Source organism: Ovis aries, chromosome 17, assembly GCF_016772045.2.
Source record: "Ovis aries strain OAR_USU_Benz2616 breed Rambouillet chromosome 17, ARS-UI_Ramb_v3.0, whole genome shotgun sequence".
Lineage (NCBI taxonomy): Eukaryota > Metazoa > Chordata > Mammalia > Artiodactyla > Bovidae > Ovis > Ovis aries.
In genome coordinates, this window is record NC_056070.1 from 608,979 (window position 1) to 631,836 (window position 22,858).

The 22,858-nt window shown below is 38.5% G+C and overlaps 1 protein-coding gene across 6 annotated transcripts in view; it reads left to right on the forward strand.

Moving 5' to 3' along the window:
- Nucleotides 1-22,858, forward strand: part of KLHL2 (kelch like family member 2) — a 163,169-nt gene that overhangs the window by 66,069 nt on the left and 74,242 nt on the right. For 4 of the 6 annotated variants that reach the window (XM_060400601.1, XM_027980301.2, XM_060400602.1 and 1 more), the window contains one exon: nt 21,953-22,115. In XM_060400601.1, the coding sequence (XP_060256584.1) occupies nt 21,953-22,115 (163 nt within the window). Of the gene's footprint in view, nt 1-19,144; nt 19,300-19,399; nt 19,449-21,952; nt 22,116-22,858 lie in introns of all 6 variants that reach the window. The other 2 variants (XM_060400599.1, XM_060400600.1) reach the window with 1 other exon arrangement.

Genomic DNA, 22,858 nt, shown 5'->3' on the forward strand with positions numbered 1-22,858 from the left:
AAGTCATATATAAAGGTGGGAATCAGGTGCTCTGTCAACATTTTTTTAAACATGGAGGAAATGTTTGGTACGTGTTATCTCATTCTGATCTTTTCTGTACCAGTAATGCTGTTTGCTGGATTCTGGGGCATTATTTCAACAAGAACCCTGATCTTGGGTTTCTTTTGTCCCTTCTTTTATTAGTTTGAGTGCGGAGTCTCATTGTGCCCTGTATCTGGCCTTCAGTAAATGAGTTACTGATTGGTTTCTTTGATTCACATAATGTGTCACCTGGGTAAAATTTACAAAAGATGGTTTAGGCCTAGAAGACTGGACTGTGTGAATTCAGCCCTGAATGCTATTTGTAGTAATTCTTGCAGTAAAGACATTGGCGTGTGAGGAACTGGGAACACCTTTCATGTTTCTTTTAATAGCTGTCACGTTCCAGTCCTGAAGTGTTAGTCATCACACCTCTCAGAAAACCTCTTGTCCTGCTAATTTGCCTTTGTGTGTATTGCTGACTCTTAAAGGAATACGTTCAAAGAGTTGTATTTGTTGTATTGTTTTGTTGTTTTTTGGAAGAGGGATATAGGGGTATCTTGGTACATAAAGCCTTATTTTACGTTCCATTGAAAAATACTTGTTTTGGAAAAGTCAGTTTGGAAATAAAGTTGGTTAAAATAAGCTACCTTTTCCGTAACAAGTATTTTTAAAAATAAAGTACAAAGTAAGGGCTTAACTATTGAGATATGCTAAACTGCTGTTTCCTCTATTTTGTGTATTTTTGTCTGTCTGCACTTTGGAGATCTTTCTTCTAAATGCTTTTCACCTTAAGGAAAGAAACAATTTTGGGGAGGTATATGGTGTTCCTATTAATGTGAAGCTGGAGTTTTCAATGGGCCTAACTAGAAGCTCTGCTCTGAGTATATCTGCCTTGAAAGTGCTGGCAATGGGGATAGAACTTTCTGTAATTCAAAGATTTACTGTTGTGGATAGATTTTCTCATGAGACCTAGAATCATATCTTTTGTCAGGTAGGTAGGTACACTTCCTTTTGTACATTTTTCTTTTAGTAATAAAGTATAGTCTTAGGATAGAAGGTATCTTAGTATTCTACTTTGGGATTGCATGTTTCATATAGAATCATACCTAGTGCCATAGAATGCTGAGCAACTGACTCTTTACAGCTATCTTTATAGAGTCTGCTGGTGACAGGGCAGGACCATAACCCTGGTTTCCCTGATTCCTACTTAAGGGTCACTTCTGTAATACCATACAGTCTCCTTATTACGCAAATTTAAAATATAAAAAAAACTGTTTGAAGTGAAGGTTGTTAACTTTGAGTTGGAATGAGGAAATTAAGTAGTTTGAAAAACTAATTCTAAGTGAGGAATAAATGTCACTTTATTATATAAGTTTTAATAATAGGGTTTTAAATTTTGACTGTTTAAGGTTTCCTGATTTTTTTTTTTTTTTGGTATTGCTGTTACTTTTTGTTTAAGTTTTCAAATTTTGATTTTGACTTTGAGTAGTTGCTTTTGATTATTTTACTAATTTTAGTCAAGTGAATTTTTTTAAGAGAAATAAAAGGAGAATATTTTACCATGACCACAGTTTTAGTTGAACTTTTATTTGCTGTTGTTGCTGTTGAATAATTTAAATTACTTGTGTCTAGAGTATCCAATCAAATTTTATAAACTTTATAAATCTGGGAACAGAGAAAATGCAGCCAAAGGCTTTTAAACATTTTTGGGGTCATGGAATCTTTGAGAAGCTGATGAAAAACTGTGAACTTTTTCCCAAGTAAAGTTTACTAAAGCATATATGCACAGAGTTTTGCATACATGTTCAGAGAATTCTTGTACTTTGTCTCCCCTTATCTCCTCCACTGAAAATACTTGACTCTGTATATATGTGTGTGTGTGTGTATGAAGCGTTTTTACATGGGTTTATTTTCAGTTGTATGCTAGGCATTTTACATATGTCTTTGTGGATATTCATCAGCATAGTAGATAGGTATTACTACTCCATTTGTCAAATGAAGCTCAGGAGGGTTAAGTAATTAGTTCAGCATCACACAACACCTATTAAGTTGCCATTAACTACTAGTGTTACTTAAAAAAGTTTGTGAATTCAAAAATAAAAGCACATTTATAACTGAAAAAAACCTTTTTGTATCCCCCAAATTATTGAAGGTTTTGTATTCTTCATTTGATGTGTTGATTAACATGTTGAAGAATCCTAAAGGATACTGACGTTTTAAAAGCATTCACTTCATTGCTAAATTTTTGGTTTTGTTACATGCATTTTTACTTCTCAGCTTTTGGGTATTTGTTTTGACTTGCTAAAGGTAGATAAGAGTTTTTCACTTGATTTAAGTGTGAAAAACAAAGGTAAGGCTCTTAATAGACAGTGCCAATGTAAGTAAATGATTTTGTTCCCAAATTAATATTATGAGAGTTTGTCTGCATGTTTTGTCTACAATAAAACTTTTATCATACCAGAATTTAAGAAGCATCTGATATAATTTTGAATGGATTGATTTTAAACAGTTCATGAAACTTGTGTATTGCATAAACTGAAATTATTTGAGATAGAAAAGCTCATCCCTTTTCAAAAGGAACAGAATTTAAGCAAGAGTTTTTCAAGAGAAACACATTGGAATGTTTAACACAACCTCAATACAATAGAGGGAGAAGGCAATGTCAACCTACTCCAGTATTCTCCCCTGGAAAATCCCATGGATGAAGGAGCCTGGTAGGCTGCAATCCATGGGGTCACTAAGAGTTGGGCACGACTGAACAACTTCACTTTCGCTTTTCCTTTCATGCATTGGAGAAGGAAATGGCTACCCACTCCAGTGTTCTTGCCTAGAGAATCCCAGGGACGGGAATTCCTGGTGGGTTGATGTCTATGGGGTCACACAGAGTCAGACACGACTGAAGCAACTTAGCAGCAGCAGAAGCAGCAGCCGCAGTACGATAGAAAATTGAACGTGGTTGTGTCCATTTTCTTGGTAGTGTAGACTAGGATGTCTGTTTGAGATCAGAAGTGTCAGTGGTGTGTCATTATCGAGCCTTTTACTTGAGGGAGGGAGCCTTTTACTTCAGCCTGTTACTGAAAGGAGGGAATTACAGGAAGGGCTTCCACAGTAGGTAGGATGCCTGTTGATACAGTTGAGCACTTAATCAAAAAAAGGCTGTTGAAGTAGAGAAATTATTAAAGAGCACTTGTTTACCCTAAATATTGAACCCCAAACATGTTACTATGCAAATTATGCCAGTATTTTGTTGTAAAATTAAGTACAGCCAGCTGCTTGGAGAGACACACGCTTGTTCTTAAAGTACAGCAAGAACTGGGAAACCTAAGGCCTTCCCTGGTGGTCCACTGGTTAAGAATCTGCCTGCCAGTGCAGGGACACAGGTTCCATCCCAGGCCCGAGAAGATTCCACATACCATGAGGCAACTAAGCCCATGTACCGCAACTACTGACCCTGCAGTCCAGAGCCTGTGAGCTGCAACTGCTGAGCCCGCCTGCTGCAGTTACCAAAGCCCTCTCGCCCTCGAGCTTATGCCCTGCAACAGGATGTTGTTGTTGTCCAGTCGCTCAGTCGTGTCTGACTCTTTGTGACCCCATGGACTGTAGCTTATCAGGCTCCTCTGTCCATGGGATTTTCCAGGCAAGAGTGCTGGAGTGCATTGCCATTTCCTTCTCCAGGGGATCTTCCTGACCCAGGAATCAAACCCAAGTCTCCCGCATTGCAGGCAGACAGTTTACCATCTGAGCCACTAGGGGATCCCTCATTCTCTACTGCAAGGCCAAATTTGCCTGTTGCTCCAGGTATTTCTTGACTCCCTAGTTTTGCATTCCAGTCCCCTATAATTAAAAGAACATCTTTTTTGGGTGTTAGTTCTAGAAGGTCTTCTAGGTCTTCATAGAACCATTCAGCTTCAGCTTCTTCAGCATTACTGGTTGGGGCATAGACTTAGATTACCGTGATATTGAATGATTTGTCTTGGAAATGAACAAAGATTATTCTGTCGTTCTTGAGATTGCATCCAAGTACTGCATTTCAGACTCTTTTGTTGACTATGATGGCTACTCAATTTCTTCTAAGGGATTTTTGCCCACAGTAGTAGATGTAGTGGTCATCTGAGTTAAATTCACCCATTTCAGTCCATTTTAGTACACTGATTCCTAAAGTGTTGATGTTCATTCTTGCCATTCCCTGTTTGACCACTTCCAATTTGCCTTGATTCAAGGACCTTACATTCCAGGTTCCTATGCAGTATTGCTGTTTACAGCATTGGACTTTACTTCTATCACCAGTCATATCCACAACTGGGTGTTGTTTTTGTTTTGGCTCCATCTCTTCATTCTTTCTGGAGTTATCTCTCCACTGATCTCCAGCAGTATATTGGGCACCTACCGACCTGGGGAGTTCCTCTTTCAGTGTCCTATCTTTTGCCTTTTCATACTGTTCATATGCCTTATGTCAAAATAATTTATAAAATAATTTGCTCTGAGAGAGACTGTAACTATACTCATAACCATGGTGTAAGCTTGGTTACAGTCATATTTGAGATCTGCCCTTAGTTATTTTGATTGAATGATCATTTTTCATTCTCAGCCCCGCATGTGGAAGTTGCCCAAATACTAAAGGAGTTTAGTAAAGGAAAGCTCATCTCCAAGGTGAAAAAACATCTACTGAATAGTTTACCAGATGTTAACAGTGGCATTTTAGCATAAAATTATTTAGGGAGTATATAATACTGCATATTTAAAATATCGTTGAACAACTTAGAAGATAATAAGGAACCTGTAGATTGACTCTCTGCTGGAAACTTCATGGGTCAATGGACTCTTGATAGTTTTCCTATTAGAATTCAAAGCTGAAATCTTGAACTCACTATCGACTTCAATAATGGCTTTAAGTAAGACGTTATGTTTTTGGTCTGATGTACAGCTATTAAATGAGGCTAATAATGATTCACTACCTCATAGAAATGCTGTAAAATGTCACAGCTAACACTTCTGAAAATACTAAGATGCTCCATGTTAGTCAGGCTTCCTAGGTGGCTCAGTGGTAAAGAATCTGCTTGTTAATGTAGGAGATATGGTTTGGGAAGGTCTCGTGCTAAAGTAAATGGCAACCCACTGCAGTATTCTTGCCTGAGAAATCCCATGGACAGAGGAGCCTGACAGGCTACATACTTGACGTCTCAAAAGAGTCAGATAAGACTTAGTGACTAAACAACAATAATGGATGTTAGCCAGAAAATTCAACAGCAGTAAAAGGACTTGAGTCCTTGAGGAGAAACTCATTTGAGATTGTTTGGGATCACTGTATAAAAAGTGCTCATGTCATCTTTCCCTTACTCTTTATATTTCCACTCTTTATAATCAGCATATATTTGTGATCCCCTGAAATAAAGAGTCATAATTTACTATTGATTCCTCTCCACCCAACAAGTCTTGTATATTTGGATTAGTGTGGAGATAGCACTCTGGGGTGATTGCGGTACTGTTTTCTATCTTTGGTTTATAACAGCCTTTTCCATTGGTTTAACTGTGGTGGCTGGAGTTACTTATAGCAGAATCTATGGAATGCTTGCTGTTTTTCCATTCAAATTCTGTTTCTCTTAGGAAATAGAGAGTAAGTGCCTTGTGTCTAAAAGGATTTTTGGTAGATGATATGCTTGGAAAACATGATTAACACTTAAAAAATAGTAAAAATGTTTTGAATCAAACCTTTAGGGTTAGTGGTTGTTTATGGTATAGCAATGGAAGTCTTATTGGAGTGAATTTATCTGACATTCTAATACCTAGATATCTGTTAACTTAGTATTTTATCACTTTACTGGAATAGTGATACTTTTAGTTTATTGTTATTATATAGAGGCAAAACATGGTGAATTTCTTTAACATTAAAAATTACTGTAAGGAATCTGCACACCGTTCTCCATAGTGGCTGTACTAGTTTGCATTCCCACCAACAGTGTAAGAGGGTTCCCTTTCCTCCACACCCTCTCCAGCATTTATTGCTTGTAGACTTTTGAATCGCAGCCATTCTGACTGGTGTGAAATGGTACCTCATTGTGGTCTTGAGTTGCATTTCTCTGATAATGAGTGATGTTGAGCATCTTTTCATGTGTTTGTTAGCCATCTGTATGTCGTCTTTGGAGAAATGTCTATTTAGTTCTTTGGCTATTTTTTATTGGGTCATTTATTTTTCTGGAATTGAGCTGCATAAGTTGCTTGTATATTTTTGAGATTAGTTGTTTGTCAGTTGCTTCATTTGCTATTATTTTCTCCCATTCCAAAGGCCGTCTTTTCACCTTGCTTATAGTTTCCTTCTGCTGGGCATACACACCGAGGAAACCAGAATTGAAAGAGACATGTATACCCCAGTGTTCATCGCAGCACTGTTTATAATAGCCAGGACATAGAAGCAATCTAGATGTCCATCAGCAGATGAATGGATAAGAAAGCTGTGGTACATATACACAATGGAGTATTACTCAGCCATTAAAAAAGAATACATTTGAATCAGTTCTAATGAGATGGATGTAACTGGAGCCGATTATACAGAGTGAAGTAAGCCAGAAAGAAAAACACCAATACAGTATACTAACACATATATATGGAATTTAGAAAGATGGTAATGATAACCCTGTATGCGAGATAGCAAAAGAGACACAGATGTAGAGAACAGACTTTTGGACTCAGAGGGAGAGGGAGAGGGTGGGATGATTTGGGAGAATGGCATTGAAACATGTATACTATCATGTAAGAAACGAATCACCAGTCTGTGTTCGATACAGGATGCTTGAGGCTGGTGTACTGGGATGACCCAGAGAGATGATATGGAGAAGGTGGTGGGAGGGGGAGTTCAGGATTGGGAACTCATGTACATCCATGGTGGATTCATGTCAATGTATGGCAAAACCAATACAGTATTGTAAAGTAAAAAATAAATAAATAAATAAAAATAAAAATTACTGTAAAATTTTAAATTACTTACAGTTGAGTTTTGAGCTTATGTATTAGTTGCGTCCAACTCTTTGCATCCCCATGGACTGTAGCCCACCAGGCTCCTCCATCCATGGGATGTTTTCAGGCATGAATACTGGAGCAGGTTGCCATTTCCTTCTCCAGGGGATCTTCCCAACCCAGGGATCGAACTCAGGTCTTCTGCATTGCAGGCAGACTCTTTACCATCTGAGTCACCAGGGAAGCTTGAGTCTGATCTTAGTTGCATTTTGTTGTGTTTTTAGTTAGAACTCCATAAGCCTCATAATTTTAATCAAAATATTTGACTAGTGAGAACATCCAGTTTTTAGTTATGCCAGCTAAATTATGTTTTACTCTATATACATTAAGATACAGAACAGATAAAGAACTTTTTCAAAATTTAATATGGAAAAAATCACTGGGGTCAGCTAGCTTGAGAAAATCTAGAAGCTTTATTATAAGAACATCCTATAGAACTAGAGGGATATCACACTTGAAGTGGTTTGTTAAGTTCTTGTTTGGAGAAAAGCTAGTTACTCCAGAAGCATTAGTAATTATGTTATTTATTATAGCTTCATATCATTGAAATATATAATCTTTGAAGATTGTCAAAACAGTTGAATCATTTTGAAGATGTCAGAACAGTTGAATCATTTTGCAGTTCATGTTTCAAGAAGCTTCATGTGGTATATACGAGGTATATATCTTCATGAATAAAAAATAAGTCTACCCTGATTATGATTTAGCATCTTATAAACAATATTGAATAATTTGAGCAGGGATGAGATAAATTAGAAATAAGTCAAAATCCTTATCATGTGGGTTTTTTTTCCCTTGACCTTTGGCTCTTGTTTAGGTATGGAGCCTGCATGGGAGATAGCATGTTTGCATCAGGCATGTGGCAAGTGTGAGGGTCTGTCTCACCAAATCAGTTTAGGTGCTTAGTCTGGAGTTCTTAATTTATCTGTGTTTCTGGCATATTTGGTTTGAGATAAGCCAAAGGTTTTATAAACCCTAGCATTATTTACATAAAATTTTTTTACCTTTTGAACCTTGTTAGTAAAATTAATGTGCTTCTCTAGTTTAAGTGTACTTGTGCCGTCCCCTAGGATGTATAAGTTACAGTTATTTTACTTTGTGTCACTAACATGTATTTATAAGCTGCTGTTTTAAATTAACTTTATAATAACTAGTGTAGAAATTTGGTCATGTAAATATGTTTGATTTTTGGAGAGGGGTTACATTCTTATTTTAGATTCTATCAGATAGGATTATTATTTTCCATTAAAAAATGTGTTTTATAATTTATAAAAACCTTCCATTGACCTTTGGTTAATCTCAGCATTTGCTTTAAGCAATCATTTTCCACCACTTTATGGGCTATAGCTTACATTCCATGGATTTTAACTTTTCAGTTTGCTAAGTTTTAACAAATGCATATGCCACACCCAGATCAAGATATTGAGCATTTATAATTTCAAGCCTCTTCCCTGTAAATCCCTCACCCCAAATCTAGGGTGATATGATTTCTATTATAACTGATTAGTTTTGCCTATTGAACTTCATATAAATAGAGTCACACAGAATGTACTCTTTTGAGGGTGACATTTTTGGCACAACATAACGTTTGTGACAGTCACTTAATTAGCACACATTCCAGTAGTTTGTTTCTCTTTATAAATATGCCGAGTATTCTATTGTGTGTATTTATCACAGTTTTCCATGTATACAGGTAAGGGCTTCCCTGGTGGTTCAGATGAAGAATCCACTTGCAGTGCAGGAGACCTGGGTTCCATCCCTTGGTCAGGAAGATCCCCTGCAGAAGAGAATGGCTACCCAGTGTAGTGTTCTTGCCTGGAGAATTCCATGGACTGAGGAGCCTGGTGAGCTACATACAGTCCATGGGGTTCCAAAGAGTTGAACATGACTGTGCAAGTAACACTTTTACTTTCACCATGTTGATGAACATATGTTTAAAGTTTTTTGGCTGTTATGAAGAAAACTTAAAGCACTCTGATAAGGAACATTAACAATAATGCTACAATTTAAGTGCTGTTTGGGGTCAGGTAGAAACTATGATTAAGATGGATGGTGTTACTTAGTTGCCTATTAAATATGTTTTTTTTTTTCCTTTGGTTTGCTTCACATGTGCTTTCTTATCATGTATTTTCTCCCTTTTCCTTTTCTAACAGTGATTTAATTTTATTTTAGAATCTCTTCTTATGTCTAGGCTTTGAGAAACAAAGTTGAGATATGATGTATGAATATTGATTGCAGACAGAGTTGAGAAGAGAGAGTATAGAATAATTTCTGATGAAAAATAACATGTACCTGAAAAGAGTTATTTATTTAAGGATTAAGAGTATATTATGTGAGAGAGAGTTTTGATTTAGCATTATATTTAGCAAAAAAAAAAAAAATCTTTAATTAGCAATCTCTTCAGTGTTGAAAAAAAATCCCATTGAAATAAATTTGGTAATTTGTGGATGTTCTGAATAATGTAAAACAATTTAGAAAGATGATGGAAAAAATAATAGGCATAGACAAAAGGAGCAAGAAGGAGAGGAAGAGGAGGGTGTAGTATATAAGTGAGTCATGCTGTGCCATCACATGACCCCGTTGTTTTTCTTTTAAGACAGAGATCTTGCTTAAGGCCTTATTTTATTACACATGTGAAATTGTTCCCCATTAACTATTTTGTGGAACCTACTGAACAGTAATGGTTGGATAAAATACTTTCCCATTTTAATCAACATTACAGATTTTGGAACAAGGAAGAAATATTTGTTGGTAGAAAAATAATGAACCCTTGGTAAAGGACTTCTCAAATGGATCATATTGAGATTTTCATTTTTCACTTAAAATTTCCCGATTTTCAAGCACATTTGAGTGAAAGTTTAACCCAATCCTGTATTTATAATGCTTTGGATGATTGTTTGTTTGTAGGCCAGATGACTGACACACAAAAGAGACAATGAATATAAACCGTTTTGACAGTTATATTTGGTAGTTAATTTGGTGATTATCGTTCATAGTTGTAAATATATGCAGCATCTTTGAAAAGTCAGAATTGTCCTTAGTCCCCGATGTTAAGAGATAGTCTGTTCTTTGAGTTAACTGATAATCTTGGCCTTTTAAACTTGTTTCTATTTAATTAAAAAAAATTTTTTTTGAGGCCAGTGGGCACTTGTCAATTCCTGTTTTCTTGTTTAGGTAGTGACTTGAGGCCTCAACCTCACAGCCATGATTTAACCAGCTCAAGTTCTGATTTTGAAGGTAATTATTTGTAAAATTCTAAGGTTGTTGAAAGGAAGAATCTTGGAGGATCTGATGGAGATACAGAAGAGAATTTTGACCTATAGGAGTAAAACATACGTTCAGTTTTTCGAGAGATCAGCAGTCATGTTTTTTTGTTTGTGTTGATTTTAGAGAGGAGAGACTAAAGGAGAGGAGATTAAAGTGGATTAATTCTGAGTAATGATACGAAAACTGGAATGAAATACCCATTTTGGAAGAGGGGGTTACCTGCCTTCTGTGTTCCAGTTACTTTGCTAAATGCTGAAATGCTGACCTCATTTAGTTTTTGTAACATCCTGGACAGAGGGTTGTTTTTTTCTTTTTTTACACATCAAATAATTGCAACTTTGGTTTGACTTTCTAGGGTGACACAGTGAGTATGTTGCTCATACACCCTTCAAGGCCAGAGTTCTCTGACTCTGGAGCTTGTGAGTAGTTTCCATTCTCCATTCTTTTCATATAACTCCATTCTGCCCCTGAAGCTGTACAGGAACTCAGTAACAGATTGGGGATTAATATCTATGGCTCCTAAGTGCTGTCATACCTGTGAACTTTAGACTGTGAGATCCAGAGACCACTGTGAAGGGCAGAAGAACTTGAGTGATGAAAACTCCACATGCCCCTTCTAAATGTAAGCACTCCCTTTTAGAATCCAGGTTCTAGGGTGGCTGATCACTTCCCAATCCCTGGAACTTAGACTAGTGATTGGTATTAATTAGAAGCTTGATAAACAATCATCAGATGAATAATGAGGGAACACCTGTAAGATAGGCTGGCCCTGTGTGATAAATAGAGGCTGAGACAAGCAAGAAGTCCTGGCAGGACAGGAGGAAGGTATCTAGGAACAACCATTCTGTATCTTCTGAGCACGATTTTAGTTTCTTGGAGAAGTAGTCAGTGCATCGTATTGTAGGGTCCACTGGAATAACAGCCCTAGATAGAGGCATCTAGGCATCACGTGAGCTAGAACTGGGTCTGGACAGCGGAGCATCAGTGTCCAGGGCCACATCAGTGTGGGCAGAAATAAATGTCCAGTGGATTGAGCTGCTTAATTAGAGCTAAGACTTTCTCTGTGCTTAGAGATAAGATTAGATTCAGATCCAAAGCTGCCAATTTTGCAAATGATGGATGCAAGGGCAGGAAGGCAAGCTGGCATTGGAAGGCCCTCTTTATTCCACTGTGTGTCAGGAAAAATGAATCATGTGGGAATGTTCAGTGTTTTGTTTGTTCAACACTGTCTTATGTTCCCTTGAGATCAAAGCAAATGTAATTGATGTCCATTAAACTCTTTCTAATGTGACGGTAGGTTAAAGCTGTATATTCATTTACTTTTATAATAAGATTGTGAAAGTGAAGTCGCTCAGTTGTGTCTGACTCTTTGCGACCCTGTGGACTGTAGCCCACCAGGCTCCTCCGTCCATGGGATTCTCCAGGCAAGAATACTGGAATGGGTTGCCATTTCTTTCTCCAGGGGATCTTCCCCTGGACCCAGAGAGCGAACCCCGGGTCTCCCTCATTGCAGGCAGACGCTTTAACCTCTGAGCCACCAGGGAAGCCCATAATATGATTGTATCTTATTGCAAATATTTTAGAAATATTAGTGTGTTCAACCATTATTATCTTCATTGTCATTGATTATAATATTTCATTACGTGAGTGTAGCCTAATTTAGCAAATTGCCGTACTGTTAAACCTTTAGTTTTCCCCCCCATACTCTAATAAGCAATGCTAAAGTAGAATTCATGGATATAGAGCCTATTTCTTTTTTTGAACTGTTTTCTCAAGGTAGAATCCCAGAACATACTTTCAGGGCCAAAGACTTTAAACTTTTATTTTTTGGTAACTCTTGATAATTGTTCCCTATTTCCTTTCTAAAAGAACTGACTGGTTTACAGTGACAGCAGAAATGAGCTAAGGGCCAAGGCTTACTATACTTTAACTTGAATGTTTGATGTTAATCGTCTTTAATCAATAGTCATGAAATACTTTCATTTTAATTTATATTTATTTGATGGCTAGTGAGGTATCAAATATATTTCCTATTTTTGTATATTGTGTTGCTTTTTTCCAAATTGTCCCTGATTATATCTTTTACTTTTAGAATATTTGATATGAAAAGAAAGCAATTTTATGTCTATTGTGAATGAGCTGGCATAGAATGTCATCTTGTGAGGGAGAATAAATTGTAGCATTTCATTGTAATGGGACTGAATGTTCAAAGAACAGAAGCCTTGAATCAGCGCTAATGTGCTTCTCCGGTCCGGTCGTGTCAAGCAGTGTTGAATGGTTGACCAGTTTTTTAAATTTTTTCAATAACTCTGCAGGCAGATGCTATCTTCGTTGTAAATTTGAGCCAGCAGCCGTGAAAAGGGTAGTATAAGAGGGACTTTCATTCTGTCTGAAAGCTGTATTGTTCCCATATTTTTTTTTGTGTGTGTGCTCCCTTTGCCTTTCCCCCTCATTTATAATATCATTGGAAATGACATCAGTTGCAAATATGTTCTGCATAAGAGTCAGCTGCTTGTGAAACTTTTACCTCTGGAAGAAATTTTTCCTGGAAGGTGATATGTTATTAACTCTAAGTAGGAATTAATAATAAGATGTTTTTTCTTTTGACCCTGCTGGCAGTAGCTCTCCCAAGGGATGAAGCTTGGGTATGGGATGTACTGGGAGGTGAAGTAGGTGTATTTAGAGAATGAAATGAAACACTTAGCAGGAAAGACAGATTGGGGTGTAAAATCTTAGCTGGGTGCACAGAGCAGAGAGCTGGCTGCCTGTGACCCAGCTTTAGGGCTTTGAGACATAGCAGTGCATGTGAGGGGAAGCCCTGGTGGCTCAGTGGTAAAGAATCCACCTGCCCATGTAGGAGACGTAGGAGACGTGTGTTCGATCGCTGAGTGGGGAAGAACCCCTGGAGAAGGACATGGCAACCCACTCCAGTATTCTTGCCTAGAGAATCTCATGGACAAAGGAGCCTGGTGGGTTTCTGTCCATTGGGTCGCAAAGAGTTGGACACGACTGAGTTACTGAACACACACACAGCACAGTGCGAATGAGGTGGCAGGATGCCAGAGACAAACATTTCCTATTTCAAAACTGTCCCCAGCCAGGCCTACATCCCACAAAGAGGAAGGAAACTTTCTTCTTCCTTCATTGCACCTACTGCCCCCTGAGGTCATAGCCATCAAGAAGTAATGTTCATTGCTGTTGTGGTTTGTAACTGTTTTTAATACTGTTTCTGCGAATAAATGTGCAAGGTGTATCACATAGCCAATTACAAAAATAAAGTTGTGGCATATGACTTACTTGTAACTTGGGGACTAAAGGGAGATTTTAATTGTTATTTTTTAAAAAAATTCTAGTATTAATTTTTCAGCTGTGCTGAGTCTTCATTTCTGCACATGGGCTTTCTCTTATTGCAGCCAGTGGGGTTTACTTTGTTACAATGCACAGGCTTCTCATTGTGGTGGCTTTTCTTGTTGCCGAGCATGGGCTCAAGGGCTCTAGGGTGCATGGGCTTCAGTAGTTGTACCTCCTGGACTCTAGAGCACAGAATCAGTAGTTGCGGTGCTGCATGTGGAATCTCCCCAGACCGGGGATGGGACCCATGTCTATGGTATTGGCAAGCAGACTCTTAACCACTGGAAAGAAAGTAAAAGTGAAGTTGCTCAGTTGCGTCCAACTCTTTGTGACCCCATGGACTGTAGCCAACTAGGCTTTTTGGTCCATGGAATTTTCCAGGCAAGAGTACTGGAGTGGGTTGCCATTTCCTTCTTCAGGGGATCTTCCCGACCCAGCGATCAAACCCGGGTCTCCCGCATTGCAGGCACACAGACGCTTTACCATCTGAGCCTCCAGGGGAACTACCTTAACCACTACCTTAACTACTGGACAACCAGGGAAATCCCAGATTTTAGAAGAGGTATGCTAAGGAAAGTTATAGGTTATATTTCTTAATGAGGCTTTTTTAGTCTAACAACATACAGCTTCTTTAACTTTGGGGATAGTTTCTACTCTCTGCTTATGCCCTTTGGATAGCTGTTTTCCTTGTTTTCACATTATTCCTGGCATACAAGGTTCATCTGATATGGTTATAAGATAGTTGCAAAATTAATAAAAATTTGCTTTTTGGAAGTGCACTAACTGTAATGTTAACAGTGACTGAGCTGTGAGCATCATATAAGCATCATTCTCAGACATCTGGAAATCTTACATCTATGGAATAATCAGACCCTGTGATAGTGTCTTCTAAATATCATCCCTTAAAGGCTCAGGATAAAAGATTTACTACATAAATTATTTCACTCTATAGAGTAGGTGCCCAAGCCAAAAATAAACTGCATATCCTAATAGCCAAGCAGAAGGCGTGTACTTGTCTAAGCAAGACATCTTATATGTAATTTGGCTTGTCAGATAATGTGAAGTAGGATGGAAGCTTCTTACTTTAAAATGTGCAGCTGGTGTAAGATGTCATATGGGTGCTAACTGTTTGGCTTGAGTGTGTTTCGTGTCTGATGTTCCACTTGTCTGCAGGAATCAGTGGTAGCTTTCCCCCTACTTTTGTTCGTTACAGAAAACATCTCCACAGTATAAGATGTTTAGGCTTTATGTGTCTCCATATATTGGAAATCAATATATCTAGATGGAAAATTTTTTTTCTGCTTAACAAAATGATAACATATGAAGTTAAGTTTATTTAATCAGCTATCCTGTTCCTCTGAGCACTTATAGAGATGCTATTCATATGAACAAGAAGAGGAACGTGTAGAACCTCTTAAGGCTCTACAAAACACTAGCTTGAGAAAGACTAAAGGTCTTTTAACCTCACAGTACTCAGAGGACAGGCCAAACTGTGGTAGTCCCTAGTGAGTGTGGTAGTCACTAAATAAACAGCTCCCCTTACAATTGTGAGATTGGCTAGAATTCTAGAGATCCAGGAAGGCATTTCTTTCTTTGGCTGCATTGGGTCTTAGTCGTGGCAGGTAGGATCTTCATTACTGTGTACAGGATTCTCTAGTTGCGACACGCAGGCATTTCTCTAGTTGTGACTCGCAGGCTCAGTTATTGCTACGTGGTGTGTGGGACCTTAGTTCCCAGACCTGGGATTGAACTCATACCCTCTGCATTGGAAGGTGGATTCTTAACCACTGGACCACCAGGAAAGTTCCCAGAAAGGCATTTCTTTACTTGCTTCTCCCTGACTTTCATTAGAATGTGACTGTTTAAATGGTACAGATTTACTATTGAAATTTTAGAAAATAGAAATCAAAAGAAGAAAATAGAAAAGCCTCCATACTACTGTTAACCAGAGGTAATCCCAAATAACCGTTGTGGACTATTCCTCTAGTACTGTCTTTGTGATCATGTATATGTGTGCTTACAAAAAGGGGACTGTTTAAAAATTAGATTTTTTTACACTAAATATATTAGGAACAAATGTCCTAGTCATTAGCTATTCATCTCTTTTAATTCAGTGAGCCCTCCATATCTTCAGGTTCCACATCTGCTGATTCAACCAACAAGTTAAAAATTTGAAAAAAAAAAAAACACAACAAAACCAATTTCAGGAAGTTCTAAGAAGCTTTCTGCTGGCAGCTACTCACATAGCATTTCAGTGAGATGTTGTTGGCCTTTCAAGTGCCTGACATAGTAATTACTCAGTAAATGGAAGCAACTGCAAGAATGCAATTGAAGTGATTGTCATCTTTATTATTGTTGTGGTTGTGTCCTATACTTTTGCAGCACCGTGGACTATAGTCTGCCAGGCTTCCCTGTCCATGGGATTTCCCAGGCAAGAATAATAGAATACGTTGCCATTTCCTTCTCCAGGGGATTTTCCCAGTCCAAGGATCAAACCCACGTCCCCTGCATTGGCAGGCAGATTCTTTACCACTGAGCTACCAGGGAAGCCCTTCGTCTTTATTTTACAAAAAAATGCAGTATTGCAGATTTAGAAATTAGACAAGCACTTCATACTTACAGATGGGTATGAATGTAGTGGAAAGAACACTAGACCAAAGAGTTAGTGAATTTGAATATATCCCTATTCCCAGATGGCGCAGAGGTAGAGACCCTGTCTGCCAATGCAGGAGATGCAAGTTCAATTCCTGAGGTGGGAAGATCCCCTGTAGGAGGAAATGGCAACTCACTCCAGTATTTTTGCCTGGAAAATCCCATTGACAAAGAAGACTGGCTGGCTACAGTCCATGGGATTACAAAGAGACAAGATTTGGCGACTAAGCAATTACAGCATGCACTAGCTGTCTTCTGACAGGCTGTGGAACTTGGTCAGATCTTTTGGCCTCTCTAGGATTAAGATTCTTCATCAGACAAATTAGGAGAGTTGATTTGACTTGATCCCAAAGCATCCAGCTCAGAGACAGTCAGCTGTTTGATTCCCATTGTGGGTTATGGCATCTGTAAGTTGAGTGTGTTTTGTTTGGTTGGTTTTTTAGCTGGTCACTTTTCCTGTTTTCATCATAAGTGACTGATGGTCACCATGGATCATGTTAGTAAACCTGAGCCAGTTGTTATTAATAATTGTTTTTGAAGCTGTATATGATTAATTTAATAATTATGAGCTATTGAAGTTTTAGTTGTCCAACTCTTTGCGACCCCATGAACTATAGCACCCCAGGCCTTCCTGTCCATCACCAACTCCCAGAGTCCGCTCAAACTCATGTCCATTGAGTCGATGATGCCATGCAACCATCTCATCCTCTGTCGTCCCCTTCCCTTCCCGCCTTCAGTCTTTCCCAGCATCAGGGTCTTTTCGAAAGAGTTGGCTCTTCGCATCAGATGCAGAAAGTATTGGAGTTTCAGGTTCAGCATCAGTCCTTCAAATGAATATTCATGACTGATTACCTTTAGGATGAACTGGTTGGATCTCTTTGCTGTCCAGCGGATTCTCAAGAGTCTTCTCCAAAACCATAGTTCAAAAGCATCAATTCATCAGCACTCAGCTTTCTTTATAGTCCAACTCTCACATCCAAACATGACTACTGGAAAAACCATAGCCTTGACTAGATGGACCTTTGTTGGCAAAGTAATGTCCCTGCTTTTTAATATGCTGTCTAGGTTTGTCATAACTTTCCTTCCAAGAAGTAAGCGTCTTTTAATTTCACGGCTGCAGTCACCATCTGCAGTGATTTGGAGCCCCCCCAAAATAAAGTCGTGTCATTGTTTCCATTGTTTCCCCATCTATTTGCCATGAAGTGATGGAACCAAATGCCATGATCTTAGTTTTCTGAATGTAGAGCTTTAAGCCAACTTGTTCATTCTCCTCTTTCACTTTCATCAAGAGGCTCTTTAGTTCTTCACTTTTGCCATAAGGGTGGTATCATCTGCATATCTGAGGTTATTGATATTTCTCCCGGCAATCTTGATTCCAGCTTGTGCTTCATCCAGCCCAGCATTTCTCATGATGTACTCTGCATATAAGGTAAATAAGCAGGGTGACAGTATATAGCCTTGACATACTCCTTTTCTTATTTGGAACCAGTCTGTTGTTCCATGTCCAGTTCTAACTGTTGCTTCCTGTCCTGCATACAGGTTTCTCAAGAGGCAGGTCAGGTGGTCTGGTATTCCCATCTCTCTCAGAATTTTCCACAGTTTTTTGTGATCCACACGTCAAGTTTGACATAGTCAATAAAGCAGAAGTAAATATTTTTCTGGAACTCTCTTGCTTTTTTGATGATCCAGCAGATGTTGGCAATTTGGTCTCTGGTTCCTGCCTTTTCTAAAACCAGCTTGAACATCAGGAAGTTCACGGTTCATGTACTGTTGAAGCCTGGCTTGGAGAATCTTGAGCATTACTTTACTAGCATGTGAGATGAGTGCAATTGTGCAGTAGTTTGAGCATTCTTTGGCATTGCCTTTCTTTGGGGTTGGAATAAAAACTGACCTTTTCCAGTCCTATGGCCATTGCTGAGTTTTCCAAATTTGCTGGCATATTGAGTGCAGCACTTTGATAGCATCATCTTTTAGGATTTGAAATAGCTCAACTGGAATGCCATCACCTCCACTAGCTTTGTTTGTAGTGATGCTTCCTAAGGCCCACCTGACTTCACATTCCAGGATGTCTGGCTCTAGGTGAGTGATCATACCATTGTAATTATCTTGGTCGTGAAGATCTTTCTTGTACAGTTCTTCTGTATATTCTTGCCACCTCTTCTTAATATCTTCTGCTTCTGTTAGGTCCATAGCATTTCTGTCCTGTTTCGAGCCCATCTTTGCATGAAATGTTCCCTTGGTATCTCTGATTTTCTTGAAGAGATCTCTAGTCTTTCCCATTCTGTTGTTTTCCTCAATTTCTTTGCATTGATCGATGAGGAAGGCATTCCTCATTGCTATTCTTTGAAATTCTGCATTCAAATGGCTATATCTTTCCTTTTCTGCTTTGATTTTTGCTTCTCTATCGAAGTTTAGTCCTAGTAAAATTGTATCATAAAACTGAGGTAGTTTGAAGGATTTATTGATAAAAGGAAAATACATAAATTTATTTTCTACATTTTACTAACATTTATGGTGTGTATTGCCACCATAATAACTCCAAGTGAATTTCTAGCCATGTGGGCAACAATTAAGGTAACTTTTATATCCCTGGCCTACATGACATTATATCCTTTCCAGATCTGGAATTCAACAGTTTTATTAGTTTCAGTCTCCTGTTGGATAGGTCTAGACTTGGTAGTCATGAAGTTGAAATTAGGGAAGCAAAATAAGTTTTTAAAAGTCTACTATAGCTGCTTTTTTTATATAGATAAATGTATAAATGTGAGTGAATATGTATAGGTTACCGTGTATGTTTGTGTGTTCAATTGCATCTGACTCTTTGCAATCCCATGGACTATAGCCTGCCAGGCTCCTCTCAGCATGGAATTTTCCCAGCAAGAATACTGGAGTGGATTGCCATTTCCTCTTCCAAGGGATCTTCCCAACCCAGGGATCCAGCCTGCATCTCCTGCATTTGCAGCTGGATTCTTTACCACTGAGCCACCTGGGAAACATGTATGTTAGCATAATATCCACCAGTTGCTGATTTTTTTTCATGTAAGAATATATCTGAGAAATTGTCCTATTCATATAGCTTTCTCATTATTGTATACAGAGTATTCCATCGAATGGATGAACACCAGTGTTTAACCAATCTCCTTATGGTGGGTATTTAGGCTTTTTTATAACTTCTGCTATTACCCATAATAATACTGTAATGAATGTTGTGTGTATGTGTGAGCTTTTGTGCTTATGTTAGTGGTTAGTGTATCTGTGCTTCCCTGGTGGCTCAGATGGTAAAGTGTCTCTCTGCATTGTGGGAGACCCGGGTTCGATCCCTGGGTCAGGAAGATCCCTGGAGAAGGAAATGACAACCCAATCCAGTACTCTTGCCTGGAAAATTCCATGGACAGAGGAGCCTGGTGGGCTATAGTCCACGGGGTCGCAAAGAGTCGGACACGACTGAGCAACTTCACTTTCTTTCTTCAGTGTATCTGTAGGTTAAATTGCTGTATTGGAGGATATGTGCATTTGTAATTTTGATTAAATATACAGATTGCTCTTCATGGAAATTGAACCAGTGTACACACTCACCAATAATGTGTGGGTGAACTTGCTTCTGCTTGCCTGCTCTCCCCCTCAAGGATTCCTATCTTCTGTATTACAAACCAGTTTGCATTATACTATATTACCCTATGTTGTCTCTGGGAAAATGCTGATTAGATGGGTGATCATTACCATTTTTACAAGTTTCACAGAGATTGAATTTTACACAGAAGACCACTTTCTTAATATATGTATTTGCTGAATTAAATGGCTGTGCAGTTAAGCATCATGTAATGTACTTTACGTTGCTTCAGAGCATAATTATACCAGTGTAGAAAAACTCCAGTTTGCAAATTGTCAGCCTTCCATGGAGATTTATTCCCATAACATAATGAAGCACACTATCCATATTATGGAAAAGATTTGAGTATAAACAGAGTTTTTGTACTTTATTTCTCCTATTCAGAAAGAAAAGGCATTATCACCAGATACTGTTCTCATAATTTTCAGAGAAAAGTTATTTAGTTGGTGGAGTTGAATTGAAAAACACAAAAAGTCGTCCTCTTCATCCTTAATTCATGACTATTTGACTGTATATGTGGACACACACACAGTTTTTAGCTCGGAGAGTTAAAGCTGCTATGGTTCCTTTAAGAAAATAAAGCAGTTTGTATTACAGAAAGACAGGGATGCACTTTTTCTCTTCTACATTTAGGACTTACTGCGTACATTTAGGAAAATTTTGAAGGATATTTAAAACTGCTCTCTTTTCTCATTTTCTTTTTGGGCTGCAGCTTGGAATATGTGAAAATCAGTTCCTGAAGGAACTTAGAACTTACTTAATTTTTATGCTAATATGCCCAGGTTACCTTTTCTAAAATTGACTGTTGTTGTAATAGTGCCCCCCCCCAACCTTTTTGGCTTTTATAGAAGGATTTGCCAGCTTCTTTTTTATAAAGTTTTCCAATTTGACTTTCCAATATGGTCCTTTACATAGCATTGTACTAATTTATGTACAAGTAAAAATATTTCCATTATTGGCCTATTTGAAAAGTAATTGTGTTGGATATCATATTTATAGTGAAGACACTGGCTAAATCCCAAAGAATAACCTAATTAATAGAGTCTTATAGAGATACTGAAATAAAAATATTAATTAAAACGTTATTAGATAATGACTCCTTTTGTTTTCTTTTTTAACACATATATTTCAGAGAAGTTGCTTACATTTAGCCTGTTGAGTTTTAAATTGTTCTACCCCACTAAGAAAAGTAGTTTGTGGTGTTACTTAGTGGAATAACAAAAAGATGAAGCTTTGGTGTGGGCTTTCCTTGTGGCTCAGACAGTAAAGAATCTGCCTGCAATGTGGGAGATCTGGGTTCAATCCCTGGGTTAGGAAGACCCCCTGGAGGAGGACATGGCAAGCCACTCCATTATTATTACGCTGTGCTCACCCCTTCACAAATCACTGAATCTCATGACTACTCTAAGGGAAGAAAATCATTTTCATGGAACCATAGGCACCCCCTGCTGCTAAGTCACTTCAGTCGTGTCCAACTCTGTGCGACCCCATAGACGGCAGCCCACCAGGCTCCACCGTCCCTGGGATTCTCCAGGCAAGAACACTGGATTGGGTTGCCATTTTCTTCTCCAATGCATGAAAGTGAAAAGTGAAAGTGAAGTCGCTCAGTCGTGTCCGACTCTTAGCGACCCCATGGACTGCAGCCTACCAGGCTCCTCCATCCATGGGATTTTCCAAGCAAGAGTACTGGAGTGGGGTACTGTTGCCTTCTCCATAGCATCCCCTAGCAGCCTAATAATTTATGTTTTTAAAATTCAAAGGAACATTTGTTTAGATCTGTGAAAAGAATTGTTAATCTAATATAATCTGATGTCTTTTATGTTCTTGTGACCAAGAAGAGACCTTGAAAGATTCCTTAGAAATTATGGGGATTGGAAGGAGGCATCATCCTTTTTGCAAATAATGGTTACATTACTTGTCTATGGGATGCTGGGGTCTGGGCGCAGATATTGAGCTGTGGCTGAATCCCTGAGCTCTCTGTAGACACAATGAAGAGTAAACTTCTAGCCAGTCAGCTAAGCATGCTCACTTGTGTTACAGGTACTTCTCCCAGCAGCTGGTCTGTTACAGTTACAGGATGTGAAGAAGACTTGCTGTGAATTTTTGGAATCTCAGCTTCACCCTGTCAACTGCTTAGGAATCCGGGCTTTCGCTGATATGCACGCATGCACAGACCTCCTAAACAAGGCCAACACCTATGCAGGCAAGTGGAATAAATCTTGACTGAATTTGAGACAGGAAGAATCTGAAACTCTTGATTTCTAATATGATTCTATAGTGATTTCTGGAAATTTGTCTCATGTTTTTGGATCTGCACATTAAAAAAATACATTTAAAATCTTTTACTGGTATTATAGCACTGCATAATTGAAGCATACTCATAGAGTTCTGAATTTTAAAGACGAACAAACTGTACATGATATTAGGCCTAAATGATAGAGTAGATAATTTAATGCAAATATTGAATCCCTATGTTTTTCTTTCACACTGTCAAATTAATAGGGTTATAAAAAAGTATTTACATATGAAATTAAGTCATTTAATTCCCATTTTATCCCTGCTTTTTGCAAAGGATCCAAGAAAACAACTTGTGGCTTTTCTTGTATCCAGGAAAACAACTTGTGGCTTTAGTTCAGTTCAGTTCAGTTGCTCAGTCATGTCTGACTCTTTGTGACCCCACGAACCGCAGCATGCCAGGCCTCCCTGTCCATGACCAATACCCGGAGTTCACTTAAACTCACATCCATCGAGTTGGTGATGCCATCTAGCCATGTCATCCTCTGTCGTCCCCTTCTCCTCCTGCTCCCAATCCCTCCCAGCATCAGAGTCTTTTCCAGTGAGTCAACTCTTCACATAAGGTGGCCAAAGTATTGGAGTTTCAGCTTCAGCATCATTCCTTCCAAAGAACACCCAGGCCTGATCTCCTTTAGAATGGACTGGTTGGAT